Consider the following 17,985-nt stretch of genomic DNA (forward strand, 5'->3'; position numbering starts at 1 on the left):
TTTTCAACACGGGCAAATTTAAATTTTCGCTTCGATTTCTCATCCAGTGTGTTGTTTTTTGTAATAGTTTATCCATTTTTTGTGGTTTTACTTGTTGCTGCTGTTGGTTTGTGTGAGGAAACGAAAATGTTTGTTGAAGTACGAGACTGGCTTCTAGTGCACATTTCTTTAAAATTAATAATACTATATACAATTTATGGTATTTCTGCCATTTCAATTCTCCAACTCTCTCTCAGCTTTTAGGCCTTGAATTTTCTTTTAGTTTTCTTTAGGTCTAGTCAAATAACGTGGCCAGCAATTCGTCGCTGGCATTGTTGTTGCTGCTGCCACTCGAGGGCGGAGTGTTAAGATCGGGCTGTGGATCCAGATAAGACAGGATTTCCATGGGATCCACGTCCTGCAGCAGCTATAAATGGTTTTTAAAAAATATTTCAATTAGTATTTTATACTCTCAAGGGATGTATATATTTTGTAAGACTTACATTCAGATCGTGGGCTGTATCGTTTATGGCCGCTGCCGCCGCATCGAAACTTTGCAGTTCGGCACTCAAATCGCTTTCGCTGAACTTCAGCTGGGTCTGGCTGCTCATCAGCGAGTTGAGCAGCTGCTCCTGTTGCTGCTGCTGGCTGTCCGCTCCCCCGCCCCCCATGCCGCCACCGCCCATCCGACTGGGCGTGCCCGGCGTCTGGGGGGAGTTGTGGCCGGTGCTGCTGTTGTTGTTTCCGCTTCCGTTGGCGTTAGGCGTACCGCCGCTGATGGGCTCGTTGTGGGAACTGCTCACGCTGGGCGGTCCGCCGGGGGTCATCGGATGACTGGCCGCTCCAGGAGTGTGCGGGGTGTGGGGCATCTAAAATATAGGTAAAGAAAATATATGGTTGAGTACGTGCATTTTTAAAATTGGTTTTAAGTATAGATAAGCCTAGACTTATCCATAAAAGTCAATAAGAAAATGTAATGTACAATAACTTTTTTCAATTTTTTTTCATTCATTGGGTTTTCTTCAAAATAATTTTTAATTGAGCTCAAATAAAGTATAACCAAATTATATTTTTCAAAATATTTTTTTTATATTTTGCGAAGAGATATCTGTGACTTAATGAGATCTGCAATATTTCAGATTCAAATATAAATTAATTTAAAAAGGTTTGTTGCTAAAAAAAAAATTGTGAAACCATTTGGTCAAAAATATTTAAGTAAAATTATAATAGTTTTTAATATTTTAGACTGGCCAAATTAAATGGTAAACCTTTTATACAAATAAACTAACAATATTTGAATATTTTTGATTTAAAAATTCCTTTTCCTTTTTTTAAAGAAATCTATAATATTCTAAATATTTCTTATATTTTGTAGATGCTTACCTGATCGCTGAGCGACTTCTCCATGGCATTCAGCTGGTCGAGGGAGTTGACACCGCCGTCGCTGCCTGCCAATCCGCCACTGCCATCGCTGTGGTTGCCACTGAAGCCGTCGTAGCTGCTGCGATTGCCACTAAAAATGATGAGAAGTGGGTAAATTAAATGTCAGCACAATTAAATACTAGAAATCGAGTAAAAGGACACTTACTGCTGGTTGGTGTTGCCGCCGTTGCCCATCATGTTGCCGCTGGCAATGGAGTTCATGTCGTGCATGTTGTAGGGACTCATCGCCTGCGCACTGTCCCAGGTGGGCAGTTGGGTGGATCCCGGCGACATGACCTTGGCGATGTCGTCGCACAGTTCCTGCTTGATGGCCGGCAGGGTGGGGTTGCCACTGCTGCCACTTCCGTTTCCATTTACATTAACGTTTCCGTTTCCGGTGTTGCCGCTGGGATTGGTAGGAACATTTGTGGGTGGCGGTGCGTTCGGCATGCCGCCATTGTGCTGCAATGCCCGCCAATTGGCCGACGAATCGATGATCACCTCGTCCACATCCGAGTTGCCCAGCGTGTTGAGTATGGCCCAGATATACTGATCGATCTCCAGGGTATCGGTGATGGCCGACTTGCTGCACTCCGGGCAGCGCCACGATCCCCGTTCGCTGTTGATCATCAGATACGCCTCCAAATCGAAGCACTGCACATGCTTGCACTCGTGTCCCCTGGCCGGAAGTCGTATCCGCGACTTCGTGATGGGGCACTTCAATGAGATCTTGGCGCACTGCTGCCCACCGCCCTGCTGGCCGCCCTGTTGGGGCGTGGCCTCCGATCCGGGATTCGTCTCCGGTTGGCTCAGATTGCGCTTGATCTTCTGCACACTGTGCTCCAGCGGCAGCAAGTTGCGCTTGTGCAGCGTCTGCAGCACCTGCCGCACCGACGGTCGATGGACAAGCTGCAGCACAAACAGGTGCGACTACAAGAAATAGAGGTAAAGGATTTGGATTAATAAAAGGAATAGGTATTTGGGGGACTTAAATAAATTAACATTAGGTTTCAAAAAAGCAATCAATAGACAGTATTTCTCAGTTTCAATATCATTATGTTATTTTAAAGTGCGCATTTTAAACACCAATATTTAATTTGGTCTTTAAAACATTTCAACCTTGATTTGAATGATATGAGCAACAGATTGTTTTCATTTATAGCTTATGCTTCAATCATTTTTATTAGAATTAAATTTTAATAGTTTAGAAATAATTGTATATAATTTTTATATATATAATTTTTATATATTTAATTTAATATATATTCTTAATCTAGGAAATACTTACACAACAGCAGGAACTGGCGGTCAGCTGTAGCGTATTCCGTCCCGGCTGGCAAACAGCCTTCAAGTAGAGCGGACGCAGGGCGGTGCTGTTCTTCTCGGACCGCTCGATATTCAGGGGCGTGGCATTCGCGGAGACGGTGACGGTGTGCGGCCAATTAGTGTTCATCTGCCGATCATCCTGGTGGAAGCACTTCAGCTGCAGCTCCAAGTCGGTTCTGGGAATTATTTATAAATTATAAAGTGAGTTAAAAATTATAACAAAAGCCTATTTATCGAGACCTACCTGTACATCAGCGTGTTGTAGACATTCTGCTTGAGATGGAACACGTGGTTGCTGACCGATAGATTGTGCAGCAGGCGGAAAGGAGCCAGGATGATGCCGTCGCGCACCGGGAATGTCAGTCTCATTTCTTCGCCTAAAAAATAAATACAAAATATATTAAATAAATATTTTAAAGTAAGAAAATTATAATAAAACTTACTGTTGTCCATGGGTGGCTTGATGTCCGGATTGGGGCTGACATAGGGCACACTGCAGGCGGGCGTCAGCGGTGGCGTGGGATTGCCAGGAACTGGACTGTGCTGATAGTTTTGCTGGAAACTAAGGACGAGAAAATATATTATCAACTGATCGATAAAGGATATTACTCTATAGAAAACTCACCCTTGATTCTGGTAGGGATTGCCGGTGGTGGCCACGCTGCCCGGACCCGCCGGGCACATGCCACCTGCCTGCTGCATTGCGGCACTCTGGCCGCTTCCCGGATAGAACTGGCTCTGATGCGAGCCGGCACCTGCGACGCCGGCGTAGGGCATTCCGCCGCCGGATCCTTGGGGCATGAAGCGCTGCTGGCTCATGCAACCGGGTCCGGGACCCATTCCTCCGCCGGTCATGGCCCCCGGACCCATGGGTCCCATTACGGGTCCACCAGTTGGTCCAATTCCATTCCCGGCAGACATACGGCCATAGCCGCCATTGCCGGCGGCCATGGGTCCACTGCGTCCGTAACCATTTCCGGCTCCACCTGCCTGCATGGGCAGGGGAACTCCTCCGCCGGATCCGGGATGCATCTGTTGGGTGCCGTACATCTGCGCCTGTTGCTGCGCCTGCATGGGATTGCCCGGATACATGCCACCCACTCCGCCTGCTCCGCCCACTCCGCCCCCCGCCCGCTTTTGGGCCATGTGCATCTGGGGGTGGGGATACGGAGCCATCCGGCGCTGCTGTTGCTGCTGTTGTTGTTGCTGCTGCTGCTGCTGGGAGAGGGAGGGGGGCGCCTGCTGGGGGTAGCCCCCATTGGCCATGCCCTGCATCTTGGCCATCGGATTCATGCCGCCCATCTGCTGCTGCGCCGCCGCCTGTTGCTGCAGGGGATTCATGCCGCCGCCCATGGCGCCACTTCCTCCGACTCCCGGGCCCATGGTCATATTCTGCATCTGGTTCATTGGCGTCATCTGAGGGGATGAAAATCAATTATTAATGGGGGTTTTTATTGGAAACATCTAGGAATTCCCAAGCCAGCATTTAGTATTGCTACCCTATCCTTATCTTTTTAATTACTGGACTTTGCCTTGTTTTTGCACTTCAAACATTGAAAGTGTATGTGCAATATATTATGAAAATCAGACGAATCAATTTTAAATTACTTAATTAATTAATAAAACTGAATAATTTATTTTATCTAAAAATATAAAAGGCATTTAATATTTATCATACAAATTATAAATATAATCAAACTTGCCTAGATTTAAAAACAAAAAAAGTTATATATAATAATGCCCAATGAGGATAAATTCCCACTTCAAAGTCGTGGGACTTCTATGGTATTAGTTAACATAAGTCTCTCTGCCTCGCATCCCTAATTAAGCGAAAAACTTTTTTGAACATTTATAGCTTTGTGAATTGGGGGACTGGGACAAATAATGCCACTGAGCTTGAGCGGATTACTGTCGTTTTGGCAGTCACAAATTTGTCATTTCCGAAGCCGCAGACTTCTGTTTTTGGGGGCGATTCGAATGATTCGTTAATGGGCGAACGTTTTAAAAGCGAAATCTGTTTACTGCCGCAAATGAATTGTCAACAGCTGGTCATATAAAAGTTGTGGATGGGAAAGGCAGTGAAGTCATTCCCGCAAACTCCAAAAATATATATGTAGCTGCACTGGTGCTCACCTGATGATGCCTCTGGGGTCCGATGTTGCCACCTCCGCCGTAGCCCATTCCCATGCCTTGGTTGCCATTGTAGCCACCTTGGCCGGAACCTCCGTTCATGTACTGGCCACTCATGTTGCCCATCATGCCACTATTGGGTCCAGGGTGCATGCCGCCACCCATCTGCAAGACAAAAAAAACATCATTACATCATTGCATTTCATTTAGCATTTAAAAAAAATTTTTTTTTGTTGAAATATATTTTGTTTTTTTTTTAATCATTTTGAACCTATGTTTTCTAATTGGTTTAGTTTTTGATTTATTTGATTTTTTGGAAAAATTTTAAAGGTTCGATTAATGTATTTTCTAAACTCCATTTAAATCTATATTTTAATCTATTTTTTGCCTATAATAAAGATAAGTACTCACCTGACTGTAACCGCCCATGGCGTCCATGCTGCCCATGTGTTGCTGTTGCTGTTGGTGGTGCTGTTGCTGGTGGTGTTGCTGCTGCTGCTGGTGTTGCTGGCTAGCAGCAACCATGCCCGTGTATCCCTGTCCGCTGGAGTTGCTCAGTCCGCTCAGCGCCGAGGTCGAGGAGCTGGTGGCGCCTCCGAGGGCCGTGAACTCCGAATTGGGGCCGAAGGTATTGTTCAGGCTACGCAGGCTGTCGCCGCCGACAAGGTCATTGCCCAGCATAAAGTTGCCACCGCCGCCCACTCCGCCGCCAACCGATCGCTGGTGTTGCTGCTGCTGCTGTTGCTGTTGCTGCTGTTGCTGGTAGGCCAGGAAATTGTCGCGCTGATGTTGCTGCTGGTACTGTTGCTGTTGCTGCTGCTGGTTGTAGTATTGCTGCTGCTGCTGCAACTGTTGCTGCTGATCCACGCCGACTGTTGTGGCACCTGGCGGTGAGATTTGGCCCCCGGTGGCTGGCGCCCTTGAGGAGCCCGCCTGCTGGTTCATTTCATCATTTTTCCTGGAAGATTCGTAAAAGAGGTAAAGCCACGAATTAGTTGGGGTCCTGATGGTAAAAACGTAGCTGCGCGTCTCTATATAATAAACGGGCCAAGTCCATTCCGTCACTCTATAAGACATGTTTCTCAGTCAACTTTCGAATTGAGCAGAAAAAGTTCAAAATCAATCAAGTACTAGACAATTTTGGCTAAAAATTGAATGTCCCGAGAAAACAAACAGGGCACTAAGTCCCATGCCTACTTTTCTGACATACTTTATAATGTTACTTATTTTAAGTTCAATAAATTATTCAATTTTTTGAGTGTGCTTCACAAGGTAAATGTTTTCCCAATTCTTTAAAAATATTATACAAGTAATTTTTCTTTAAAACTTTTGTAGATATGGTTCGTTTTCGTTAGGTTCCTAAAACATTGTATTTAATTTTTTTTTTCGCAATATTTTATTTATTTTTTGACACTTTTCTTATCGCCAGTCTTAGTCACATTTATTGTCTTGAAATATTTCAATTCGCTCAGTTTTTAAAATTGTTCTCTTATATTTTTTCGATTCTTATAGAATTTTTACCACGAATTGAGTTAAGTTAAAATTTATTTATTATTTTCTTATCTTGCGAATTGGTTAGTCACATCGAACAATTGAGAATTGCTTCTGATTTAAGTTGCTCTCTGCTGCTCGAATCATTATTCGACCTCCATGGATGATGTCAGCCTAAGGCAGCTTATGTTCGTGATTTTACCCCAGTATCCGCAGCACCCATCCATCCGTCCATCCGTCCACCCAATGCCCGTTCCTAACACCGCTCATAACCCCCCTGCCCGCCTTTTCCTACCACCCAGCCATATCTCCATCATCGTCATTGTCAACGTCATTCATTGTACTGTACTGTACTGCGGCTGTGTGGCAATTGCAATTGCATTTTCCATCTTCTCCGTTGCCTGTATTTCCCATTGCACTTGTTTCCCCTCGATTTGCTGTGACATTTAAGCCCGAAAATGTCAAATGGGCTCAGGGCTTAGGTTTGTTTTGCCCCCGACATCGCTCCCTTCAATTGTTTCATTCCATACATTGAAATTGTTTTCGCATTCGCTTTGATGGCGCGACTTTTAAGGTAAAAATAATTAAACATATTTGCCAGGCAGACAATAACAATATGAAGCATATGAACGCAGTGCGAATGCGAAGCAGAAAACACATAAAAGTGAAACAAGAGTAAAGAGTCGAAGATGGTAATACTCTATGTAACTAACAAATTAATTTAGAAAAATGTATCTTAACCAAGGTCTTTTTCAAAATTGAGTTGATATATCAACAGGGCGTATACGTAATTTCTCGTAATCATTAATATGTATAAAATGTATTTCAGTAATATATTTTTAAAATTCATTATCAGCTTAATGAGAATTATTTATTGCGAATTCCCAAAGATTCCTATGAGTAATTTAGTGATTTTCAAGGTTTCAAGAACATTTTGAAAAGAACAAATATAATGAAATATAAGACCGTTAAGGTATAAATTAAAGAAAAAAAGGAATACAAATTATTTATTAATATTTAAATTAGTTCTTTTCACAATAAGCATCTTTTATAGAGTAGAATTCTAAGCTTAACAACAGAAAAAGTCGCACGTTAAAAATATAAAGTAACACGCTCACAATAATTGCGCATCTACAAAAGCAGCTCAACGTAAACACCGCCAGCAACAACACAACACAAAAGCAAATAAAGTTGGGAACAAATAAAAATAAATAAAAATCCAACAAAAAAACGTAACAAAACGTAACACAAAGGCAACAACAACAAATGCAGCAGCGAGCGAAATGCAAATAAATGGCACACTAAGCGATTGGCTGATAATCGCATGACGAAAAGCCCGAGCCGGCAAAGTCTACAAAGATCACTGGAGAGTCGCGCGGAAGGGGAGAATTGGCCGGCAGCGGGAGAATCGAGTGGGGCGGGGGGTGGAGAATTGGTGGTGGAACTGAACCTGTGATTGCCGCGAGACTGTGACGATAAATTAGCATCGAGCAGCTAGCAATTTCCAAGTGCAAAAACAGAGTGGAGAGGTAAACAGAGCAAAGCGGGTCATTAGGTCGAATGGTGGAGAAAGAGAGGGAAAGAGATACACAGAGAGAAAAGAATGTAGGTACAGTAAAAATTGAAAATTGCGCGGTATTAAAATGGAACCACTGGACCGAATAAAATGCATTAAAACACTGAAATTATACTCGTAGTTTAAACTTAAACTTAACTAATCTTATTTTATTTTATTCATTCTACTAATCAGTCATATTTAAATGGATATAATTACTGGACCAAATTGATTGGATTATATTAGATTTTGGACTGCTGAACTAAACTCCGTAAGCTTGGGGTTTCTAAATTCCAAACTCAAAGTCCAAAAGTGAAAAATCACTGCCAAAAAGTGTGCTATGTAATTACAATTAAAAGACTGCCAAATTGAGGCAAATTAAGTGCTACAATCACAAATAACAAAATTAGTCACAGTGTCTTATCAAAAATATGACCTTCGTTAAGTACAGAGATAAAGTACCAAAAATTATGAAAAAAAGAAGTCGAGATGCGACAGACCTCGAAATTCTAGTAAAGTGGCAAAGATATTGGGGAATGGAGAATTCTAATGAGCAAACAACAAAGTTGTGCACTTGCGATCATATAATCGTCTCATTATGTGACTTGCACTGGAAAAAACAGGGTGTTTCGGGGGCCTTAAGAGGGGAGAAGTAGGCGATCTCTGGTGACGCTTTGCTTTGTTTCAGTTTTCAGTTCGAGTCGCGTTCACGTTGTTGCTGCCTTTTGTACTTTGATTAGATATAAATTTCTTCATTGATTAGATAAAAATAAAGCAAAACAGGTAACTCACAGGCGAGTGAGATAGATAGACAAAAGTGGGGAAGGGAGACAGGGAGATACGATCAAAGTTTGGAACCACTAAAATTCAGTTCAGAGGCCATCAAAAACACGTGCTCAAAGATATAGCTTCATATCGAAATCGGTGCACGATCTCTGGCCTTCTCCCTCCGATCTTCTCTTCGATTCTCTCGCCATTAGTTTGCTTGTGTAATTGTAAATTGTGCGCACTTTGATTTGCTGTGGTAATAAAAATTATTTCTCATTTGGCACACGAAATGATTTCCGTATGTCAACAGACAGGGGCGTCGTTAAAGGTTTTTACCCGGGGGCTATGTTTTAACATTTTTTATTTGTATATTTTTTTTTGTGCAATTTCTTTGACTATATTTTCACAATTTATGGCCATGGCTCCCGGCGATATGAATTATGTTCCAGACGGCAATGCGACATTCGGGATGGGTTAGACATCCTTTTGGAGGACATGTCTGGTAAACTTTATTACGCTGCTGAGGCAGAACAATCCCTCAAAAACAAAAATCAAACTTTTTCTTCTATTTTTATTGTTATTGTTGTTTGCGTGTTTTTTGTTCGATTTGCCTTTGCGTTTTTGTTTTTTCGTATTTCACAGACGACAGTTGGCGTCATGTAACAAAACAAGTAATATATACAATATACATATATGTGTGCGTTTTAGAGGCCATGAAAAATTGTGAGACACGTGCGTGGAGCCAATGACAGAACGAAATGTTTGAAATAAGTTTTCCCACCGGAGTGGGAGGTTTCAATCATATATTGTTGTCAGAGCTGCTTCTTTTTGACACACAACCGAAAAGATTGAGTTTCTCAAACTGATTTTGGCATTTAAAAATCTGTATACATGACAAAAGGAATCGATCTTGGGCCTCCTTAATATTTTGGATGCTCAAACAACAACTTTTGAATATAATATTTAATATTCTTTTAATACTTTTCTAAATTCGGTTCAAAGTCATACAAAAATATTTCAAAAATTATTATTGTTCTGGCAAAACCAATAAAACGTCAAAAATGTATGATTTGCTCTCTTTTCCGTTTCTGCCACTTCGGACCCATCAGTCACTCAAACTCCCATATTTGCGCCTTATTGTTTCGCTGCAGTTGCCCACCTCCCACCGCTGAAATGCGTTTGACAGTTGTTTTTCAAGGGTGTTTGAAACTGAACCACCGCACCACCGAAACCACCCACTGCTGGCTGCACTTTTCGCATACGAAATATAGAAGGAAAAAGAAAACAAAGAACATTTTTTTCGACATTTTCTTCCACTCTTTCCAGTCCAATTTTGAGTTGGCAGTTGTCGTCTGTCCGCTTTTTTTTGCCCCTGACTGTGTTGTGAATTCATTTTTTCCATATTGCCCTGTCAAGGGAGGTTGTGTATGGGTTTTTCGTCATGATTTTTTTTTTCAAGTGGCAAAGGATGGTAATAATTTTTTGTACGCCGCTTAGTTTCAGGACTTTGTATGCCATTCGAATTCGGACGGCGCCTGTTGGTATGCAACACTTTTTGTCGCCTTAAGCTCACTGGGAAAATTCTTTGAGCCACCCATCTCCCCACCCCTTTTCGATTGAATTTCCCGCAGAGTTTTCCTTTCCCGCTTCGATCGCTTTCATAATTCATCTGCCTAGCATAAATTGCAATCAGAATGAAAATAAAAATAAATCAGCATAATAGACTCGAGCCCAGAAAACAAAGCAATGAAGAAAAAAAAAGCAACCACCAGGAGCAGGCAGGAGCAACCCTCCGCTCGAGTGGTTTTTTGGTCTGGGGGTGGTGGGGTGAACATAATAAAAATCGAACTGTAAACAGAAAAAAATAAAAAAATAAAGGCGAAGAAAAAGCTGCGGCAAAAAAGCGAAGAGAAATCGCACAATTTTTGATTAAAAATCCAATGCAAATAATACAGATGGTCAGCAGGCGGATTGTGGTGGTGATTTCCGAGGAATGAGCGATGGGGGTTGGCAGATTTTTGAATATGTGCAAAAACATATTCAGCACTCAGTCCCCTTTTTGTTTCGCCGACAAAATGTTTGCCTCCAACTTTGTGCTCGGTTTGCATTTTGCGGATTTGCAAATTCATTTTTATAAATGTTTTGCCGCTTGCGGTGGACAAAAAGGGAAAATGGGTGTATACCTGTCCCACATGTGGTATGAGTAATATTTGAAATATTCTACCCTTTCCTTTTTGCTGTTGTGTGCATGTTTTCAGCACCTGTAACTGGCTTTTATTTATTGGCCAGCCTGGTTGGTTATCTGCTGCTTTTCCGAAATTGCGTATACGCAGTGTGCCCTTACCCTAGATCATTCGTTATACTTTTTAGGCGTGTGTCTATGTCTGTTTGTAATACAACTTTGTATTTGCTAATTTGCATACTACAATGTAGAAGTGCCAAGGATTATAGTCCATGTTACAGTGGCCACAGTTGCAACTATGTTTTGTATAGCACTATAAATACAAAGTATGAACTTTTGGTAAATATTAAGAGGTTCCATTGCAAAGATAATCGGAAAATTAATTTAAGCTAAATTAATTGTATTGAAACGTTCAGACCATTGGTTAATATCACAGTTTATTACCATAAATACAAGAGATAAGACAAAAGATCAAAACACCATGATGTGAATGTTTGTATTATGTTTTGGTAAATGTTCTAATATTTTTTATCAGTGTCCCTAAGCACAGCGTAATATAATTAAACGTTTTGGAAAAGTTGTAACCACTGTGATTGGTACTTGGAATACATATTTACAGGTGTCTATGCATTATTCAATTCGGAAATTGCATTTCACTGTCTGTTGTTCTGCGTTGTTACCCATTGTATTTGTTGTCGTCTGCTAGTTTGTCCTTGTGGTGTTGTAACCAAAATCGTTTTGATGGCTGATGGTGTCGCCATTGAAGTCTGCTCGTGTTGGCGATAAAAAAAAAACTAAAAGCAAAAAACTATATACAAAACGCGATGTGGTTGTTGTAACACACGCGCTAATCAGGTCGCTAATGGACGAACCACCAGAAAACCCCTTGCACCACCGACCACCCACAACCCTTTGCGACTATCAATCAGCGATGTGGTTTTTGCACACCTTACCCATCCACTTTTTCGGCTTGGGGATCTGATGTTTTGGGTTCGATTTGCTGGCGGGTCTGGTTTTGCTTTGCTTATCTTATCTATCGCGCTTTGCTCAAACTAAATTTATGCCAGTCGACGGGTACAAAAAAAATAATATTTCGAAAGGGGTTTCTAGCGAAGGATGGCGGGGATTTAGTACTCAGTGCGATCTATTCCATTGTCATCGGCTTCGTTGCGTTTTTGGCATTTATCTAATCGCCAATTAAGTAAGAAAAAAACCCAACGAAAATCATAAACAATCGGACAGACATAAACATTAAAAATAAATCGAAGGCTGCGACTGTCAACGCTCGCAACAACAAAAAAATCCACAAAAATAAATGAACGACAAAAAAAAGAAGCTGCAATAATTTTGTTCAAGTATTTTTGCACACACTCACACATTGAGGAACATGCATAAATCACATTAAAAATAAAACAAAACGAAAATTGCAACAGCAAGCAAATCTTGAAGCGACTCAAAACCCAACGCATAAATCGCCAACCGAGACGTCGACAGCGACGCAAGCGTCGTACTTGAAAACCAGTTTCGAACAAAAATGTCTACTGAAGTACAGCTAAATGACAGCCGCAAAAACAACAACCAAAATAAACTCAACAAAATGTGTACAAGAAAATGTTAGCTAAAAATACTTGCCATCGGTAAAGGTTAGACAAAAAGATATGGTAAATATGGGACAGGAAGCGGAGCGATTGATAAGCAAACCCCAACTAGCTGATATGTTGAGAAGCGCGGAGAAAGGCACTGTGCCCACGAGACCAGCAGGTGGCGCCACCTGTTCTGAATCAGTGCGATATTGTTTTCAAAAGGTATGTTTAGGGGTCTACAAATGTGTTCAAAGATAACATCCGTTTGCGCACCTTAAAATAATAAATATATATTTATAGAAAGACAGAAAGTTGTAGTAGTGATTAGATTGGCATTTACTTTGATTTGGTTATCAACAATTTTGCATTTGCAATTTTGTAAGAGCTTAAGTAAATAACAATTGTTGATTTAGAAAGCTAAGATTGTGCACTAATCAGTTGCTTTTGTAAACATATGGTTTAAATATGGTTTACTCATTTGCACTCAATAATTTCCTGAGTTTAATCAATTCTTCCCCAACCACTCTTTGCCCACCACATACCTTGATTGCGATCCATTCACAAAAACCCATCGACCATTTTGCGAAGACCGCTAAATGGCGAGAGACTGGCGTACTATGTGAAGGTACTACCTGGTCGTAAACAGCGATAAGCAATTATCGATAACTGAAATATTTCTGCATACCTAAGCGCGATTTAATGTCGGCCAAAACAAGAGCAAAAATAGGCAGGTAGAACCATTCAGAGAGTGTAACTTTCCATTGTTCCAGTTGTTTATTTTTTGCAAGCAACAAATAAAGAGTAGTTTTCGTTCTGTTTCTGTTTTTCTATATAGATATAGTACGATCTGTGGGTATAATTAGCTTGTCAGTCCCCCCACCAAAGGCTGATAAGAATTGGTTACCTTTGATTTGGGTTTCAGTACGCTCTATGCCCATCGATTGTGATAGTATTTCTGTTTTCGGTGGTTGGTCGTTGGTGGCAGTTATCTGTGAGGTTAAGCATATATTTTACTATATCTATGCGAATGTGTTGGTTTCGGTACGCTCTAGTTTGATATCAGGTTCGTTCAGGGGCTTTTAATTGGGTCGTTAAATGTTTTCGTTCGGTATTCGTTGCGTTTTGGGGAACTTTTATCATGTGACTAAACGAACTCTGAATGAAGTGGAGTGTGCGACTCTTCAAGGTGCCTCGAAGAGCCCGAGGCGAGTCAAGAGTCAACTGCTTAACCCATTAATGCCCAATCAAATTCAAATTGTGTGATTAGATATGCACCGGAGCTGTGGCTCTCTTTCTTGCTCTCGTGTGTTCCGTGTGTGACCTTCGATCTGGTTTGATGAGGGGTTAAAGTCGGACCGATTTAGGGGTGGCTTCGGTTTACACATGTAACTATTGTTGCGCCCTCGAGTGTGGATTTCGTTACGGGGGTTGCTCAGTTTCCAGCCCCCTGTCTGATGGGTTTATTAATATCGGACGCTCCTCCGCTCGCTAAATGTACCGTGTATGTTTCTGTTTGTTTCTTTCGGGGTTTAATCACCGAGAATGCCGAATGCTATTCCCTCTCTCACCGAGGGTTGTTGTTGCCTTCTGCGATTTGCAAATGGTTTTCCGCGTTTAGGCTTTGTTTTTCTGTCATTTACTCGTTTGTATCACATTTTTATTTCCCGTGTGAAAATTGCAAACAGTTGAAACAGGGAAACAGGAAGTGGCCAGGAGCGGAAGATGGGGCGAGGGGAGAGAAGGGGAATCCCTTAGGTAGCAATCTTTCTCAAGTCCTTTCGGTGGTTGCTTGATGGGTTGTGATTTGGTTGCCTCGGTGGTTGATTGATGATTGTCTCGCGCTTACGCAGTTTTCTGTTTTAGGATTCTGCATTTCGAGGTGTGGGGCGGTGGTGGGTTGATGACATTAGAGGGTGTTTACGCTAAGTCCAGGGCGTTAATTAACCGTTGAGTTTATCTGCTAAACCGGAATTTTAAACAGTCGCAGTGCTGCGAAATTTACCCAAAACTTTTATCTGAAATGGAAGCCCGTTCTGGAAACTTTTGTAAAGACTTATCAGCCATTAAGAATTTAAAAACAATTCGATCCTCCACGATTTGCTGACTAAATAAATATTTTTTATTGTTTATAAAAATGTATTCTATTAAAATCTTATTATGCCATATTCATGTAAAAATTATTTAATAATTTTTTTTAATAAAAATTTATTTAAGTAGTTATTTTTGTTGAAATTCAGAATTAAAGATACAAAATATTTTGAAGAATAACATTTTTTAAAGATGATGACATAAATAACAATAAAAACAAGCAATAAATATGTATATTCTAAGATCCCTCACAAATTTCCCTTCAACGGAAGTGGAAAAATGTTTTACAAATTTTGCTGAATGGTTGCCCTCTTATCTTCTGAGAAGGTGAATTCCCATCACGTTCGCATATTCGAGATGAATTTCCACCAATCTAGAAGAATGGATTCTAGATGCTTCCAGGCAAAAATGTTCCCTGTTCTTGGGAAATCCCTGGCGACCCGAAGCGAGTGCAACTACCTGTTTTTTGGGTTAAGAGCTGCGACTATTGCAAATGGGTTAAGGTTTACCTGTGGTCGGCATTTTTCTTTTTCTTGCGCTTTGAACGCTTAAGCCCCGTACCTTTTTCTTTGCTTTCATCTTCTTTGCAGCGATGATGAATTACAAGCGAACCGAAAAAATGTCTGCCGAGAGTTTTCCATTGTCTGGGAAAAAAGAGGGGGTGTTTGGCTGGGGGAAAATGCGTGGCATGTGAGAAAAACGGCAAACGAGATACGGGAGGGAAAATGCTAGGGAAAACTGGAGTGGGGAGAGGTCGCCTCGCTTGGAGTGACCTTTTTTTTTTTTTTGGGTTCCCGTTCCCCCTTCTTCATCTTGGGCCACAAAAGAAACAGAAACAGAAGAGGCAACAAACACGAATACACACGAGAAATGGGCGAAAACATTGTCGAACTGAGAAATAAGTGACAGACTTGAGCGGTTGTTTTCGGTTGTTCGGGCAAACGAAGCGGATCGTTGGGAAAATTTCTTTCTCGGTATCGATATTCCCACTTCCACTTCCACATCACATCCCATCCACTTCTCGAGAACGATTCAATGGAAAACTCCGGCCACGAATACCTACTCTACTACTACGTACAAAACAAAGCAACAGCAGTAGGTCGAAATGTTTTTGGACTGAAATGCTGAATGCTTTCTTGGCTTCTCTTCAGATACTTTCCGACAGTATCTGTGTGCGAGTGTCTATGTCTGTCGGTGTGCGTGTCATTTATGGGTCAGCTGTGCGTGAGAGCGAGAGAGAGCATCAGTCGAGGGGGCGGCGATGGGAGGCGGGCTAACTAACAGCTGATGTGGGAATTCGGTCAAAATTAATCTATTGGCTGGCTCTTTAAAGTGTCTGGATGGGTTTTCCAGCAGGGAATTTTTTTGTTTTGTTTGGCTGGAGAATTTAATTCGAGTACATGTTGTGAGTAGATAAGTGTTCAAAAGTGTTGTGTGTAAATATTTTCTTAGGAAGAAATAATTTCCCGCTATTTAGTAAAATAAAATATTTATACAAATATTGTTAAAAAATAAGTTTCGCTTAGAAAATGGTTTGCAATTTACAGATTATAATATACAATACAATATATATATTTTTGCCATTTAAAAAACATATTCTTTAGATAAATTTTATTGTTATGAAAAAAATATTTTATCACAATATTATTTACTATGTTTTTATTTTTTTAACTGAAAACGCAACAAATAAATTTTTAAGAAAACGTAGACTATTTTCACAAATTTTACTTGGAAAATTGTATACCAAACTATTAACTTCTATAATAAAGTTTTAAAATAAGTAACGGATTTAATAAGAAAACAAGTAATTTCGAAATAAATATTTTTGTATTTCCAATTTTTATTTAAACAGGGATGGATTTTTTTAAATTTAACGCAAACATTATTTTTCTAGCCAACTTGTTGATGAATAATAAAATGAAACTCAAAATTTTTTTAATAACCTTATCAGTTTTTAATATATTAAATAAAATTGACACCATGTACCCAGAATATATTTGAAACTTTTTTTCGCTCAACTCTTAATAGCTAATTTATCTACATAACTAATTTTATGATTTATATATATATGGTTCAAACAACAAACAAAGCATAAGGAAAAGACACAAAAAAATTTACATAAAATATCTAAAAACAAAAGCACATTCCATTTAATTATTTTGATTGTTTGTAATTTTGATACAAGCACAACAATTAAAAGTTTCTAGTGGAGAAGAAATAAAATTGTTGATGGCCATAAAGAATTTTTGTACTATGTGTTTATAAATTGTTTTATTTTTAGCCAGGTGGATGAATATTTTTAGCCAGTCAAATTTTATTGACTGTCAAAATGAGAGGCACACAGACGAAAAGTTGAAGTTAAAAATTCTTTTGGCTCGTTTGCTATGATTTTTTTTTGTTTTCTGTTTGGTTTAAGTGGAATTTATTTTTAGATATTTTACCTAAGTTTTCTTTTTCTTTTGGGTTTTATGGCAACAGCGCGTGGTGTGTTAATTGTTGTAGTTCGTTGTTTTTGTTAAAGTTGTTGCTGTTTTTGTTGTAGTTTTTTTTTTGTGGGACAGGTGCACCACGTTGCGGCAGAAGAAGAAGCGACAGCAGCAGCTGTGGAACGCTATCTCTTTTCGTCCGGCTTGTTGCTGTCTCTTTTGCCGCTGTTATCAATTTATCAGTTCACTGGAAGGGTTTTTCCTTCTACTTTGTTTGTTTGCTTTGGTTTGGACACTTTTCACTGTTTGTTTGTTGTGCAGTTTTTTTTTTTGTTTTTTGAGAGGTTCTTGAAACTTACTTTTTGGAATTGCGCTTCGTTGTTTGTTTGGAATACATGGGAATTTTGTCAACAATCAATTGCATGGCATCAACAAATACATGGGACAACAACACTTGTCTCTCTGTGTTGTTGCTTCTGTTGTTGTAGATTTATAATTTGTTAATTGGTGTTTTTTGTGGATTTGTTTTTAAAAAATGTTCACTGCAGCATTTTCAAAAAACTTCACTCTTTACTTTTCACTTTTTTGTTCACTTTAAGTTCACTTTTTGCTCATTTGTTTTTCGTATTTTTTGTTTGTCACGCTTTCACATTTGTTTTGGGATGTTGCACAAGTTTGTTGTTTCTTTTTTTGGTTGCCTAGCAAATTGTTGTAGTTTAAAAATTAATTATTTTTGTTAACGAAATTTTTTTTTCGATTTTGTGCTAGCTTTAAGTGATAATACTGTTGTTTGTAGTAATCCAAGTCGTTTGATGTGTTGCTGCTGCTAACAGGAACTTTTGCGGCACTTAATCCAATAAATGTGCTGTGTGGTTTGTTTTGTTTACTATTCCATGCCACTTGGTTGGAAATTGAAAAATTTCTTTTTGTTTTTTCGAAAATATATTTCACGCGTTTTTTTTCGAAATTTCTGATAACTGTTTCACTGAGCCCTGGCTTTGAGATTTTGGCCTGGCTTTTTGGCGAGCTGCGCTT

General features: G+C 40.0%; 1 protein-coding gene across 2 annotated transcripts; it reads right to left on the minus strand.

The window, feature by feature from the left end:
- Positions 1-151: 151 nt before the first annotated feature.
- On the minus strand, positions 152-17,531 carry LOC108051407 (zinc finger MIZ domain-containing protein 2). Of its 2 annotated transcripts, none has more exons than XM_017133518.2 (11): positions 16,966-17,531; positions 5,269-5,815; positions 4,861-5,022; positions 3,353-4,143; positions 3,171-3,289; positions 2,972-3,104; positions 2,690-2,903; positions 1,568-2,331; positions 1,363-1,492; positions 483-848; positions 152-406 (listed from the first exon to the last, which is right to left on the minus strand). In XM_017133518.2, the coding sequence occupies exons 2-11, from the start codon at positions 5,800-5,802 to the stop codon at positions 275-277; spliced, it is 3,345 nt and encodes a 1,114-aa protein (XP_016989007.1). In that variant the 5' UTR covers positions 5,803-5,815; positions 16,966-17,531; the 3' UTR covers positions 152-274. The 2 variants fall into 2 exon arrangements, with proteins under 2 accessions (XP_016989007.1, XP_016989006.1); XM_017133517.1 differs by having other exon boundaries at positions 17,310-17,530.
- Between the last annotated feature and the right edge of the window lie 454 nt (positions 17,532-17,985).

This window comes from Drosophila rhopaloa, unplaced genomic scaffold (assembly GCF_018152115.1).
Source record: "Drosophila rhopaloa isolate 14029-0021.01 unplaced genomic scaffold, ASM1815211v1 contig_163, whole genome shotgun sequence".
Classification (NCBI taxonomy): domain Eukaryota; kingdom Metazoa; phylum Arthropoda; class Insecta; order Diptera; family Drosophilidae; genus Drosophila; species Drosophila rhopaloa.

Coding starts and splice junctions, on each gene's coding strand:
- LOC108051407 (XM_017133517.1), bottom strand. CDS start 17,374: ATGCAATTGATTGTTGACAAAATTCCCATGTATTCCAAACAAACAACG. Junction 4,144..4,860: donor GACCCCAGAGGCATCATCAG/GTGAGCACCAGT, acceptor TCATCCCCTCAG/ATGACGCCAATGAACCAGAT. Junction 2,904..2,971: donor TACAACACGCTGATGTACAG/GTAGGTCTCGAT, acceptor AATAATTCCCAG/AACCGACTTGGAGCTGCAGC.